The sequence below is a fragment of the Musca autumnalis genome, unplaced genomic scaffold (genome assembly GCF_047663935.1).
Source record: "Musca autumnalis isolate F117 unplaced genomic scaffold, ASM4766393v1 scaffold_1, whole genome shotgun sequence".
NCBI classification, from domain to species: domain Eukaryota; kingdom Metazoa; phylum Arthropoda; class Insecta; order Diptera; family Muscidae; genus Musca; species Musca autumnalis.
The window spans coordinates 9,289,397-9,304,996 of record NW_027411644.1 but is presented as its reverse complement, the minus strand read 5'-3'; the positions used below and the strand labels follow the sequence as shown (position 1 = coordinate 9,304,996).

At 34.3% G+C, this 15,600-nt stretch overlaps 1 protein-coding gene across 1 annotated transcript; it reads right to left on the bottom strand.

Annotated features, from left to right (window-relative positions):
• Window positions 1–294: 294 nt before the first annotated feature.
• On the bottom strand, window positions 295–14,835 carry LOC141391370 (uncharacterized). Its single transcript, XM_073964277.1, has 8 exons — window positions 14,486–14,835; window positions 14,179–14,329; window positions 13,107–13,831; window positions 12,575–13,017; window positions 2,153–2,302; window positions 1,815–2,085; window positions 858–1,748; window positions 295–794 (listed from the first exon to the last, which is right to left on the bottom strand). The coding sequence occupies exons 1-8, from the start codon at window positions 14,768–14,770 to the stop codon at window positions 339–341; spliced, it is 3,372 nt and encodes a 1,123-aa protein (XP_073820378.1). The 5' UTR covers window positions 14,771–14,835; the 3' UTR covers window positions 295–338.
• Between the last annotated feature and the right edge of the window lie 765 nt (window positions 14,836–15,600).

The window sequence follows — 15,600 nt, the reverse complement described above, 5'->3', positions numbered from 1 at the left end:
CGAATTACCCGCTACAAGCAATATAGTAAAGTGACTTTAGTATGGAACTCGATCTAAGAGCGCATAATTTCATGAAATTAATTTCACTGTCTGCAGGGGATCTTATAGTGAAATGAAAACTTTTATAAAGGAGAAAACTGTCAAATGAACAAAAATATGAAATATTTTTCATTTTAAATTTCATAGAACCGGAATGCAGCCCCAGTTGTTAAAAACTTCTCCATCTAAAATTATTGGCATTCGTACTTTCGTAAAATATAGAAAATTAATTATTCCATATATGTAAGTTCAATATTTTATGGTGGATGCTATAAATTTTGTTTTATTGCATTTTTATTTTACATCGTTTCCGAGCCATACAAACTATTCCATACATCCAATTTATGTTGAAACTCTTTAGGCATTTCTTCAAATCGAATATCATTCGAAATTTTCAGCCACTGATTGGTATTACTTTGAGAAATTGTTTGCCATTCCGAATCCTTGGTATGCTGGCAATTAGGATTAGAAGATTTGGCAAAATTCACCCATAATTCAATCATGCGACGTATTGTTAAATATTCTTTTGAATCTTTTTCCAATTTCCAAGAATAAAATGAGTTAAAGAGATAGGCCAAGTCGTCGGCATGGGCAACACCCTCTTGAATATCTGAACCACAAAACATTTTGCGATGATGATTAAATGTGGGAGAATCAAAATCGAAGAGATATTGATAGGTGGGAGCTGTGGCAAGTTCTTTCCTTGATTTAACCACCCGGTGCAAGTCATGCCAAAAGGAATAGAATGAGGCATGCTGTAAAAATAACAAAATTGTATCATTAGAATATATCTTAGATAGGTAATATATGCCACTTACTTCCAAATAGTGCATTAGAAATTGTTGCTGATTATCTTCCAGTCCTTTAAAGTAAAGGTCATATAAAACTTTTCCCAACAATTTGGTTTCTTCATCACTTTTTCTCACTAATAATTCCGGTGGTAGCAACAGCTCTGGCCTTGTTTTACACAATTCCAAAAGTTCTGGTTTATGCTTTACTGCGGGATATCTAACCAATCCCTCAAATGAGTTGCCACCAATTATCAAAGGTATAGAATTTGACCATGAGGTTTTCATAGATTCCAACAAAGGTTTCCGAATAACAGCCTCCGAATTATCATAAGGTTCAATTGAGGGTACAAAGGCAAAATAGCTTCCTTTTAATATAGCTTCTTGATTTAACTTATCCATTTGAAACAATTCGTTTGCTGGACACTTTTGTAAAAATTCCAAAACCTCTGCATCATTGTTTTCTCCTTGATAACCCATTTCGCAAGCCAGTCGATAGGCTAGATCTGTTGTATCTTTTGTAAGTGCCCAGTTATTTAAAATACAACCTGACTGGCAAATGGCTTTGTGGAACAGTCCCTTGGTCTGCTCTGTGCACATCATGAAGTGTACAGCAGCAGCTCCAGCACTCTCTCCAAATAGAGTTATATTTTCATTATCACCACCAAATTGGTCAATGTTTTGTTGCACCCACTTAAGGGCTAACACTTGATCTTTTAGACCCGCATTACCGGGAACATTGAGAGATGGATCCGTTAAGCTGAGGAAGCCAAATACCGAAAGACGATAATTAAAGGTGACCAATATAACGTCCTCTTGCATAAAATAGTCAGGTCCATATTTTGATTTGATACAGCTACCCGTGTTAAAGGCACCACCATAAATCCAAACTAATACAGGAAGCTTTTTCTCGGCATTGAGCTGCAATTGGTAAATGTTTTAGTCATTAACTGATTTTCTTTAACAACGTTTTACTTTGTCACTCACCGTTTTTGCGTAAACATTCAAATACAAGCAATCCTCTGACCCTTCAATTTCACCTTGGTAATTCTTCTGCAGAGGTTTGCCACTAAATTCGAGGCAGTCTTTGACGCCATCCCATGGCTGGACTGGTAATGGTGCTTTAAATCGCAAATCTCCCAAGGGTGGTTGGCCATATGGAATTCCCTCAAAGCTGTAGTAGTCATCATTGTATATTGTGGTACTCTTAGTGCCCCGCACTAAACCTTGTGTAATTTTTACAATTGGATTTTGTTCTCTGTCCGTAAATTAGGGGTTAATTCGATTTAATTTCAGCAAAGAAAATACAATACACAACAACTTACCCGCTGTCCATTGTAGCTAGTCCTGATCGAATTGCACCCCAAAACCTTACTGAATATTGTTCGGCCAGTGAAATGTTAAAATATCTTTTCAATGGAATTTCTCTTATTTTAAGAGAACTCAACACATAATTTTTTAAAACATTCGAGAGAGACATTTACATTTGACAATTTCCAATTATAGGGTTTCGTATATTTTTATTAACTTAACCGGAAAGTATTAAATATGTATATTCAGGTATTACACTTCAACACAATCTGTACTTTCAATCTTATAAAATTCCTAAAGTTTTGTGCTGTTGTTGTATAAGTTATTGACTTGTTTATAGTATGTCTGCGAAAGTATATATTTTAATTAATGCATTGCTGCGGTTAACACACGAACTTTTGCTATGAGAAAATATATAGGCGAGTTATAATATAAAGAGGTTACATTGTGTTCGTTGTGTGGCGGGGTTTTAGTTGTGCTTAGGAGAACAATTGTTACGTGTCAGCCCATACTTATTTGCTGTTGAGTTGGGATTTGGCGAACTGTTTGCAGGTACCCAGCAAAAGTTTGGGAGCTACATGAATCGATAAATCCAATACAACATTATGTAAATAAGCTAACTTCGGTATTACCAGTAAGCTAAAAATCATGGATTATTTCTTTAAAATGCTGCAAAGCAAACTATTTATTTTAATAAGTAATGAGTAGACATCGGATTTTTGCATATTTTTGAAATTTCTTCTAATTGTAACTGCATTATTACATCGAATTATATCGTTCCAGTGCACAGTGGATCCACCCATTGGCCAAAAATAAAAAAATGAATGTCAAAATTTTGGTACAACATCTGGTAACACTGACAGCTATGACATGGACCTTTTTAAAAATATATTAGTTTTTGTTTCATTCGAACGCGATCTTCTTAAGAATAGCTTCAAAAGTCTGAACATTTGACTAAAATTTTTTGTTGTGAGTACAACCTATATTTTAAGGGCAAGTAAATATATTCAAAATATCGCGAAACTAATACGTATAGCAAAATATTATAGTGGATTTTGAAGGAGGAGGTAATAGGTTAATTTTCATTAAAAAATAGTGTTTTAGCGTGTTGTGGAATTCTAGTTAGCTGCATATTTTCTTCGTGTATTCCGTATTGCCAATTCGATCATATACTTAAATTTGACCTAAGGTTTTAGTCATGATGCCCACCGGTGCCCACCTCGGGAATAATTTTCCAAAGTAGGTTATGGGTTCAGGATTATTCAGTATTAAAATCAGTTGCCATCTAGTGCCAGACTATAAATGTTGGATCGCTGACTAAAGCTGCCCTAGAATAGGGTTTCTATGGATATATTAGCGTATAACTCTGTTATCTGACCACGTACATTACCATAATTGGCATTAGTGGGAAGATGACGAAATCTTCTTCCAAATTAGTCTTACGTTGACGGTACGTGTCTTCCAGGAAGAACGCAATAAGATCTATATTAAAAATTTTACCAATTTTTAGACAAAAATATTGATTTTTTTAATCCGCTAAATTGGTTGGATTTTATGTTGTTTTGAAGATTGTTTTGTTTCCCCAAGACTATTTTTGCATCATAAGATAATCGGGACCTTTGTTAATGTCATTTTGTATTAACAGCATAAAACAATTCTTACCGTATACCCCCTCCAGAGGGGAAAGGGGAGAGAATGTTACGCTCGTGGTTTCTTAAAACACTCTTCGCAGCAGCACAAAGCTGTAACCGACGCATTGGCTTGATTTTTACACTCTAAATATTTTTGGCCACTTTCTCCATACAAGTGGATCCACTGTGCAGTGATAGAAATTCGATATTATATTGAATGTAATCAATAATATGTACAAAGCTCCACCTTCTATAGTTTAATAAACGAATTATTTGCATTATAATTTTCAAAAATATGCAAAAATCCGATGTCTAGTAATAAGTATAGTGGCGCAGAGCGTGTGTGACCGACTACCAGACCGAGAATTGTAAGTTCAAAGCTCACAGTCGCACAGTGGTCGAAATCACTGATCTAGCGGCGCGAAATTAATAACTTGGAAACGAATAGAGATATCTTTCTGAAATTTTGCACAAACTCAGTCTGTGTCCATGGGTAATAATGTACTAAATATGAACAACGTCGGCTAATATTTTGGTATAGAACCCATATAACTGTACCTCCTGATATTCGGTATTTTGAGGATTTAAGCCACCCTTTCCTTCCAAATTAGTTGTAATTTGGTACTTAGGTTTCCTAGTGATCACTAAACCTTTCCACCAAAAATTGTGGACATAGGTCCACGTTTGAGTATAGGCCCCTTTTAAGGTATTTCTTAGGTAGTTCTTCGAACGAATTTAGATTCGAATCGTCTTAGTGAAACAGGCAGTTAAACTTGTTTAAAATTACAAGAAACCCCGTGCAGATTATGAAACAGCACCGAAAAATATAAGACAGGTGTATCGGGATTTTGAAAGTTTACGTCTTGAGGTAACCTAAATAGGTGGTCGAATATTTCGCTTTGTGAACTGTTATGTAAATATTCGGAGTAAGATTCTTCGTAATCCTTGCATTTTAGGTGTATGGTGTCTTTGGCGATATTACTAAGAATGCTCTGAGGAACATTTTTGTGGAATATGTTAACCCTCTAACGACTAGCTAAAGGATTCTTTTTGGCTATTTTTTAATATAGTTTTTATACCCTCAGCAGGGTATATACACTTTCATACGGGCAAAATGTGCCTCATAGAAATAATGGTTTTATACCCCAAGTATGTTTGGACGAAATGTGTTTTAGACAATTTGGAGTCGATTGAGCAATGTCCGTACGTCTGTCTGTCTGTCTGGCTGGCTGGAGCGAACGATAACTCTCGAACGGATCAACCGACTCGGTCCAAAATTTGGCTTTCGCAATATTTCGTCCAAACTTAGTTTAAGTTCGAAGATGGGTTATATCGGTCCACTCCTTCCGGTACCTCCCCCACAAAAGTTTAAAAATGTTTGGAAAATTTGTGCGCCCGATTACTCTCTCATCTACTAGACGTAGATGAGGTTCCAATATGGACTCAATCGGTCCAATCCTTCGCGTATCTCCCACACAAAATTTCGGAAAAGTTCATTTTAGGACCTGTTTTCCAATCGCTTTGATTTTTGTTGTAACAACTTGTATTCACTGCCCCCCATACGACGGTACAAGTTCCATTAGCGGCAAGCCCATACTTCCTGAGAAAATAGCCTAAAAGTTGCAAAAAATCCCTATGACACCGTGTGTAGTGGTCGGAGCGCACGATAACTTTCGAACGGATCTGCCGTTTCGGTCCAAAATGAGGCCTTCGTAATATTTTGTCCAAACAAAGTTTAAGTTCGAAGATAAGCCAAATCGGTCCACTGCTTCAGGTACCTCCACCACAAAAGTTCAAAACTGTTCGAAAAAAATTATGCGCACGATAATTCTTGATTTGAGTGACCTATTTGTTCCATACTTTACACATCCTAATATATCTACCAGATACAGATCAGGTTCGAATATGGACTATATTTGTCCACTCCTTCGGGTAGCTCCTACACAAAATTTCACTTTAAGACCCGCGCTCGAACCACTTTGATTTTTGTTGAAACAACTTGCTTTCGCTGCCTCAATTACGGCGCACAATGGTTCAGGAATCGATTTTCCTGGCCAAAAATCAAATTTTTGTTTTGTCAAAGATATTTAATTTCTATATGGGATTCGATAGTAAACATATTGAAACTAAGGAAACCAAAAAATTTCGAATTTTTTTTCAATTTTTTTTTAGTTTTTTTTTTTTTTGTAATTTTATTGTTTATTTGTTGGTGTTTGACCATCTTTAGTACATAAGAAGATATAAAAACCACAAAAACACTCATATTTTGATGGAAAATAGTAACAAAAAATTCAAAAGTTTAACTTTGACCTTGAATTTCCCTGCAACTACCAGACCGAATTAAACCGCCTATAACTCATCTGAAAGCTGATTGTGTTATCTATCCAACAAAAAAAAAAACAATTATGAAAATATCTCTATCCGTTCAAAAGTTACATAATTTTGAGGAAAAAACGATTCTGAACCACTGTGCGGCGGTAAACGTTTTCAGAAGCAAGTTTATAGTTCTTGAGAAAACAGCCCGAAATGTGTAGAATATATAGTGGCTGGAGAGCACGATAACTCTCGAACTGATCAACCGATTTGATCCAAAATTTGACCTTCGTCATAATTTGTCTAACATTAGTTTCCGGTACTTCCCTCAATTTAAAAAAAAAGGTCATTGAAATGGAATGCACGATATCTCTTGAATTTGAATATCCTAATATTTTGTCCAAATTTAGTTTAAATTCTAAAATGGCTCATATCGGTCCTCTACTTAGGTTGCCTCCCCCACGAAAGTTCAACATCCTTTGGAAATGTATACCGATATTGTTCGTTGTGTGTGTCCACTTCCATAATGGACTGGCATACCATTCCTTCAAGTACGTCCTCCGCAACTACCTAATCTTAATCCAAATTTTTGTCGGCAAGCTCAAATGTCCAAAAAGGACCACAAAATTCTTAAAAGACCCTAAATGCATTCGATCTGTCCGCATAGAAAAGTTTCAATTCACATAGGTTGAGGGTATATCTCTGTCGGCAACTGATACTTTTTTACTTGTTCAGATGTAATTCGAATTATTTTAATTGTAATTCGAGAATTATATTTGTAATTCGTAACATTTTACTTGTAATTCGAGAATTCTAGTTGAAATTCGAATTATTCAATTTGTAATACGAATTATTCTATTTGTAATTCGAAATATTTCATTTGTAATTCAAAAAAAAAAAAAAAAAAAAAAACAGATAAAAAATTATTACAAAATATTTTGTATTTTTTTTGTTCCGAATTTCAAAAAAAAAGTAATTCGAATTACAAATGGAACAATTCGAATTACAAATGGAAAAATTCGAATAACAAATGGAATGATTCGAATAACAAATGGAATAATTCGAATGACAAGTGGAATAATTCGAATTACAAACGGAACTCTCGAATTACAAATGACATGTTACGAATTACAACTAAAATCTTTCGAATTACATCTGAAAAAGGTGTACTTTTCGAAAATGGTACCGTTCGATTTAAAGCATTTAGATGTAATTTGTCATTTAGAATTCAAAATTGCGGACATAGATCCACGTTTTTGGCATGACCCAATATTACTAACGAATTCACGTTTTTTGAGGTTTTTGTATCTACATTTTTGGGCAAGGTTTGATGTCATTTGGATCCCAGTGATTAAAAACTTTCCGATCAACGTATTGTGGTATAGCCCCATATAACATTGCCGCCCGCTTACAGGTATTTTCAAAAAAAAAAAAACTATTCTAAACTATAACTAATTTTTACATATAAGTTCAGGGTATAGAAAGTTTGAACTGACCGAAATCAACACATGTTGTTCGATTTAAAACTTATCTAGCACAATCATGGTAGAACAAACCAGGTAAAGTAAATACTACAACAAATACAAGTCAACAACAACCACATTGAAATTTGTTTTTGTTTGCAAACGTTAGTGTCAACGTACATGTAAACAAAATAAGGAAATGTCTATAAATTATTGGAATTTAAAAAACTAATAATTTTTCACATTTGTTTGAATGTTTTGAAAAACATGAATGAATACTCGTTAGATTTTCAATTTGAATGTTACCATACCATTCCACTAAATGCATAATTTCTCGCAGAAAGTAGAATTCTTGCAAAAATGTTTGGGATCGCTGGTAATTCATTGAAAAAAGAGAAGCTGTTTCAATCGTTTGCTTTTGAAAACAAAAAAGCACATGTTTATTAGGGCTTTATTCTTTTCAAGTTTAAAAAAATACCACACATATTAACAAATATTGTACCGCCTCTATAAGCGGTGTTTTAGTGTGCGGCATGTCGTTCGGACCTGGAGGAGGTTACAAGTCAATGATATGAAGGAGTCTTTATGGGAAATAGTTTTTTTCTGATCAATAAATTTGTTCTTCAAAAAATATACATACCCAATATACAATTTGACACTAACAGTACAGCCCAGTTCAGTCAGCTGGGTATTGCTGCTATCTTTTCTTGTTCTACCATGTAGCACAATAGTCTTCTTTAGTTTATTTAGATATACATATGCAGAATTATATACATACAAAATCAGGCAAAGTAGTTAGAATAAAGACACCAGTTGATAGGTTCCCTTGGGATTATGTGACATACATATGTGTATATCATCCCAGTAAAATTTGAAGGGAGGGGTTACATGCTATGAAGTGATTTCATGGCATATTTTGCATTGGTTCAAACGAAGTCGTGAAAGATCCGATCTTTTCATCAGCTTTTGAACCTCTCCAAAGGAAGTCGTGAAAGATCCGATCATTACATCAGCATTTGGACCAATATGATATGAATTTTGTGTTTTTATTTATACACATTTTTCTAATATATAATACTAGCTGACCCGGTCCGCGTTGCTGGCCCGTTGTTTGGGTTCTCCGTGTAAACTTTAGTTATCTATCCAGTATTGATACACCCATAATTAGGCATCCCTCTAGAAACTTCATAATATAAATCAATGTTTTGACATAAATTCCATATAATGGTATCCCCCAAATTTAAGATATAAAATCTCTTTTATTATACCCTTCACCATAAATCGACAGTTTAAAGCACTTTGTGACCCACATATAATGGTCGGTGCACGTTAATTGACATTGCTATATATTGGATTGTTGGTCTCGGTTGGGGTCGTAATTATTACTGCAAAGAATTGTTGGTATAGGTCCACGTTTTGATATAGCTCCCATAGAACGGTACCGGCTGATGTTCGCTATTTTTTAGGATTTAACATCATTATCACACCGAAATGGCTGAAATCTGGTTTTAATATATTTTAAAGAGGAGAGCATAAATATTCGTATCGACCGAAAGACACGCCTTTTTATTTGCGCTCGGTATGTAACAGTAATAGGTTCACGTTTTGATATAGCTCCCATAAAACAGTACCTCCCGATTTTCGATAGTTCAGAGATATAGCCACTGTTCAGTATACGTCCTCGTTTTGATATAGTTCCCATAGAACGGTGGCGCCTGATTTTCGCTATTTTTGGTGGATTTAACCTCATTAAACCTATCGAACGTAACGCTTTTTTTTCTTCGCGCTCTATATGCAATAGTGGTAAAATACCCCTCAGCGAAATGTATGTTCCTTGTATGTATGGCAACATTTATATAATTCATAAAAAAATTACTTCTATAAATTGTAGTTGTTATTATCGAGATTTTGCTGTATTTAAGAAATGTATCTTTACCTAGCTATTCCAAGGACTGAAATCAATGCTCATGAAGTTTCACTTCCCACATTTTGAGATTTTATCCGTAATTATAATATTTTCAAAAATCGAACACGATCGCGGTATTCTGATTCCAATGATGATATTGTATATCATTAACTTTGTCTGATTTCCAATGGATTTTTCTGGAATTTCGATCTTGTGACATCTCAAGTTATCCGGATTTTACTGTATTCCAAAATGTGGAGTTGATCGCGCTGTCCCACTTATTGTTTAGTGTTCAGCGTTTATAGCGTTTTTTAGGCATGCTTACAAAATTATGTATATTATCTGAAATAATAAATGTTTGCAAATTTTGTGATGACCGCGATATTTCACTTTTCGCGATATTTCACTTCCGCGAAGACCATTCAGGGTCAATACAGTAATTACAGTAGTATTGCAAACAATCTGTAAACAATACGTTCAAAAATATCATGGACTTCAGATTTAAAAAAAAAAAACATTTTTTGAAGGAGAACCTCCGGTCACTACACTTAGCCGTATTAAAATAGCTCACGACCGCGCTATCCCACTTGTTCAAGCTAGTGTTTATATCATTTTTGTGTCACGCTTACTAAGATTATGTATATTAATTGAAATAATACATTTTTGAAAACTTTGTGATGACCGCGATCATTCAGGAAAAACAATCTGTAAACAAAATATCAAAAATATCAAAGATTTCAGATTTTCTTAAAAACATTGTGGGGGAGGACCATCGGTCACTATAAAAACAGCTTACGACAGTTCTAATTAATTGAAATAATACATTTTTGAAAACCCATTCAGGGTCAAGACTGTAATTACCATAGCATTGCAAACAATTTGTAAACAATATATTAAAACGTATCTTGAATTTCGCGGTTTTCTTAAAAAAATTGTGGGGAGGACCACCGGTCACTACACTTAGCGGGATAAAAAAATAGATTACGACCTATTTTCAGACTTAAAAACTCCACATACAAAATTTCATAAGATTTCCCAATCGATTTTTCGGAATTTCTATATAGTGACATCTCAAGTCATCGGGATTTTACTGTATTCCAAAATATGGCGTTGACCGCGTTATCCCACATATTGAAGCCAGTGTTTTAGCGGTTTTGTAGTCACGCTTACTAAAATTAGGTATATTATCTGAAATAATACATTTTTGAATAATTTTGTTTTTCAAAATAGTCAGGCTTAATCCCATAGTCGTTGTTTTTATATTTTATTAAAACAACTTTAATTTATTAGTGGGAAAAAATTAAAGTTGGTTTTAATAATAAATTAAAGTTGGTTTTAATAAAATATTAAAACAACGACTATGGGATTAAGCCTGACTATTTTGAAAAACAAAATAGAAGTCGTCATCCCAAACAAAAAACGACTCACAATTAGGAGGGTGAGACCGGGCACCGTCAAAATGTTTATTGCTGTAGTATGCAATACCAACAAATTAGTTATGTGCTTTTTCGTCGAGAATCGACGAACGCATAGCAGTGGGAAAAATTTGGATTTGTTTGCAAGTGAAGTTGCTAGAGTTTAGGTTGTGCCAAAGAAATTCTCGATCAGAGTGTTTCTTTGCGCACGTATCTATTTGAGCTAGCAATTGACACTTGGGTATAAAAAGTTTCTTGTTGAAAAACAAGAAATAAGGGAACTGATGAAGATCTGTGGCGAGATCTGAAACTATAGTATTCCCTGCCTTACCCCTTGGTAAACATCCCCAATTTTTTCCCACTAATAAATTAAATTTGTTTTAATAAAATATTAAAACAACGACTATGGGATTAAGCCTGACTATTTTGAAAAACAAAATAGAAGTCGTCATCCCAAACAAAAAACGCCAACCCTCCTAATTTTTGAATAATTTGGGATGACCGCGATATTTCACTTCCGCGACGACCATTCAAAAAAATATATAGCCTATTTTCACCACCGGTGTTCCCAGTACATTATCTGACATTTTCAAGAAAATCTATTCAGCCGTTTTTGAGTCTATTCGGAACATACAAACATAGTAACATACACACATTGCCTTTTATATATTAGATTAATTATTTACAATAGGCTTGATGTTGGGAGACTTGAAATCACAACCAACGTTGTTAAAACTCTCGTCGTAATGATAGTGTCATTTCGAAGGGTTGGTGAAAATGACATGCCAAAGCATTGGTGGAAATGATATGTCAAAGCATTTGTGAAAATGAATAGTATGTGTTGGGGTCCACGCCCATATAAAATTCATCGATGAAGATGCTAAAAAGATGACATGCCAGATCACTTGCACCCATGATTGAATGGCATCTTTGACATCGAACATTTTGCTGGGATGTATAATGTGATTTGCTTTAATAAAAAAAACTTAAAAAATATTTAAAATTGAACATTGACCACAATAACTTTTTTGCTTAGGATCGATGAGGTTGTAAATACAAACCCTACCCTCCAGCAAAATTCAGCTTTGGGTTAATTTATACCAACACATTGTTATGTGAAGGGAAATGTGTATTGAAACATCTTTCCAATATAAGTCTCCTCGATAGAGAAGGAGAATGCGTTATTCAAAACAAACCGGAAAACATATGTTTTCCAAATAAGAGAATATGCTACTTTTCGTAGCTTATTCTTTTGTAAGAGCACGTGTTTCTCTTAAACATAACATTTCTAATCTTAAACAAATAAATCTATTTGTGTTTTAGTACAATGACAATTAACTTTTGTTATCGCAAATATAAATAATTTTCAAATAACTCTTGCCTGCATTTTTTAAAGATAACAATCATTTGAATATTATTTAAAATTAAGTGATTCTTCACACCTAAGGTTTCAATAGCTTAGAGTAGTAAGGTGATATTTTAACTTAATGAATGAAATAATATATTCGCAACATTTGAATAAATTTATCCATATGCGTAATCAATAATTATTTTTTTATATATGTATGCATAAATAATTTTTAACCAATTTGGACTATCTACCACAATTTGAAATCTTTTTGTTTTGGTATTTTGTTTCAACTCAGAAAAAAATTTTATGGTTCTGTGAAAACCAATTCAATACAATTTATCTCAAATATGGGAATACATTGAATCCCATACATGAAGATCTTTCTTTTCTGGTATTTCAATAATCTCTAACTTTTTCCCAATATTTAAAGCAAGATATGGATTAATGCTTTTGAAAGGCCACCATATAAACGGAAAAATATCGTCTTCGTAAACTAACTGATAATTATAATCGCGACTAGCTGCAAAATTTGTAAATATATCCACCATCCTTTTTATTGTCTTGCATTCTGGGGAACATTGATCCAATTGCCATGAATGATCACCATACCATAAATAAGATAAATCATCGGCATGTGCAACCCCAGTTAATATTTCTCCATTGGTTTGTTTTCGTCGATAATGATTGAATGTCGGAGAATCGAAAGCAAATCGATAGAGATAGGTTTGGGCCTCGGCATAGGCAAGGCGTGAAAGTAGTGAACGGTGCAGACCATGCCAAAAATCACGCATGGTATAATACTGAAAAAAAAATAAATAAAAAATAATAATAATGAAATTTATAAATTTTGCAGTTCGCATCAGAGTTTGGCTGTCTGAGTTGCACTTACCTGAATCACATTGCTGAGGCTAACATTTTGATCCGCAAAGTAATAATTAAAAAGATTTTCCGCTAATACGAAACTGGTGTTTTCATCACTGTATTGTTTGACCAAATAAGGTAATATTGTTGGTGGATCTTCTCGAAAGGATTCAACAATTTGTGTAAAGTTCTTCAGCTGTGAATATAAAAGTAATCCCTCATCCACAACACCGCTGAACAGTATTGGGATATTATTGCCCCAAGCTGATTTCAATTGTAGGCTCTGTTCCATTGGTACCACTGTATCCTCACCCACATATGGCTCCACAACAGGTGCAAATGTTAATCTGATACCATTTCGATAATCTTCAGGAGTTAGCAAATTGTGTTCTACCAATTTTTCGACATCTAAAGATTGTAAATATTTTACAACTTCTTCATCATTATTATCTCCCGTATAACCATGTTGTTGGGCCAAACGTAAGGCATAATCTTGGGGTGGCGTACTGGCGCGGGAGTTCAACATTGTACCTGACATACAAATGGCTTTATGAAATAAACCTCGTGTTTGATTTGTAGCCGTAAGATAGTGTACTGAAGCTCCACCAGCACTATTGCCGAACAGGGTAATATTTTCGGGATCTCCATTGAAGTAGCGTATGTATTTCTTGATCCATTTCAGTGCTAATATTTGATCCTTTAGTCCAGCATTACCAGAAACTTTTACTTTTGGGTCTTTAACGCTAAGGAAGCCTAAACAAAGAGAGAGAACAAATGTTTCCCGTTTCACTAAGACGATTCGTTCGAACTACTACCAAATGTCTGTTCCAAAGCCTGCAGCTACTAATTTTTATCACTATAACAATTTGAACTTTATGATATACAAAACAGAAAATAGTAAAACGTAGTAAATTTTTGCAGTTCTGAAACAGACCACAACATTTCTGTTTTTGGAAAAATATTTGGTTCATTTTGTCTGGAAGTGGATTGCTATTTGTACAATTGTTTAATTTAAATTGCAGAGGTTAGCCGGTATTTAAATATCCCATTAAAAATTCACCACGATTCAAACAAATTGAAATCCAAATTTTATAATTTACCCAAAGAGTCAAGACGATAGTTAAGTGTGACAACAACAACATCTTTTCTCATAAAATAATCCGGACTATACAGGGATCTGGTAGCTGCGCCACTGTTAAATCCGCCACCGAATATGTAAATCATTACAGGTAGAAGCATCAACGAATATAGCTGAAATAACCGTTTTGGAAATAATATAAATAATGATAACATAAATAATAATGAAAGAGAAGTCTTCTTATATTTCTATATTTTTGAAGATTATATCATTATCTATGGGATATTACAAAGTCGACTACACCAAATATTGTTTTTGTCATTACTCACCTTCTTTGTGTAGACATTCAGGTAAAGACAATCCTCGGAACCTTCAACATTACCGGTTTGTTTATTCTTTTGTATTGGTTTAATATTAAAATCTGTACAATCTCTGACACCTGTCCATGGCTGTGCGGGTAGAGGGGCTCTAAAACGCAAATTTCCCAAGGGTGGTTGCCCATATGGTATGCCCTCGAAACTGTAATAAGTATCATTGTAAATTGATGTCCTGGCGACTCCACGTATACGTCCAACAGGCAATGTAAGCTCATGATATAGTTGACTTTCAATCATTTTATTAGCCAAGATTTTAAGCGACTTATTTTATTAAGAAAGAGACTCACAAGTCTGTCATTTGTTTTGGCAACTTCTTAACACTCTGAAAATCTTTGTTTGAATACGACGAAATTTATATTAAAAAACAGCAGATAATATTTTGTTGACATGCACGTTGTTTTTACTTTAAGGCGTCTCAATTTATTTTGGACAATTAAAAGCTCAATTGTACTGTGTTTGCGACGTTATTAAATGTGTTTAGCCAAGGTAATTCATAGACATCACCAGTATTTTTCGTAAAGAAAAGTGTCAATAACACCTGTTAAAGGTATTAAGCTAACATGTGCAGATCGTTCACCCAAACTACCGATAAAAACTTGGGGCGTCTGGTGAATAATCCATCCATATAAAATCATGCTATGAAAAAACGAAGAAAAACAAACCCTCTCGGATCACTACCTTTTTGCAGCAAAAGTAGATTTCCAATTAAAAGTTGAAAAAAGTATCAACAGACAAAACATCGGAAATCACAAGTGGTAACCACAACATCCTCCACTCAACTTGGCCTATGAAATGTACAGCAGCCAGAATGAAGTCCGAGAATACCTACCAAAGTTTGAAACATCAAAATTATGGCTTTGGTACCTACTATTACAAAGACCAGGAAAGCCACCGGGTTACATATACCGCTAGAGAACCCATGTTATAAAAAATATTTTTTTTTTCAAACTGATGGTAGCCGCGTTATTGGATATATGTTTTGCCCACGAAAATGCCACAGATCCACTCCCAAAAGATGGTTTTAAGAGTGTACCGGTCAGCCAATATGAAATAAGAATAGCAATAAA

What these genes read in the sequence shown, in the direction of transcription:
- LOC141391370 (XM_073964277.1), bottom strand. Translation starts at nt 14,770, where the DNA reads ATGATTGAAAGTCAACTATATCATGAGCTTACATTGCCTGTTGGACGT. An exon ending in CTAGCTACAATGGACAGCGG is followed by an intron (nt 2,086 to 2,152) that starts GTAAGTTGTTGT and finishes ATTTACGGACAG; the next exon opens with AGAACAAAATCCAATTGTAA. An exon ending in TGAATGTTTACGCAAAAACG is followed by an intron (nt 1,749 to 1,814) that starts GTGAGTGACAAA and finishes TACCAATTGCAG; the next exon opens with CTCAATGCCGAGAAAAAGCT.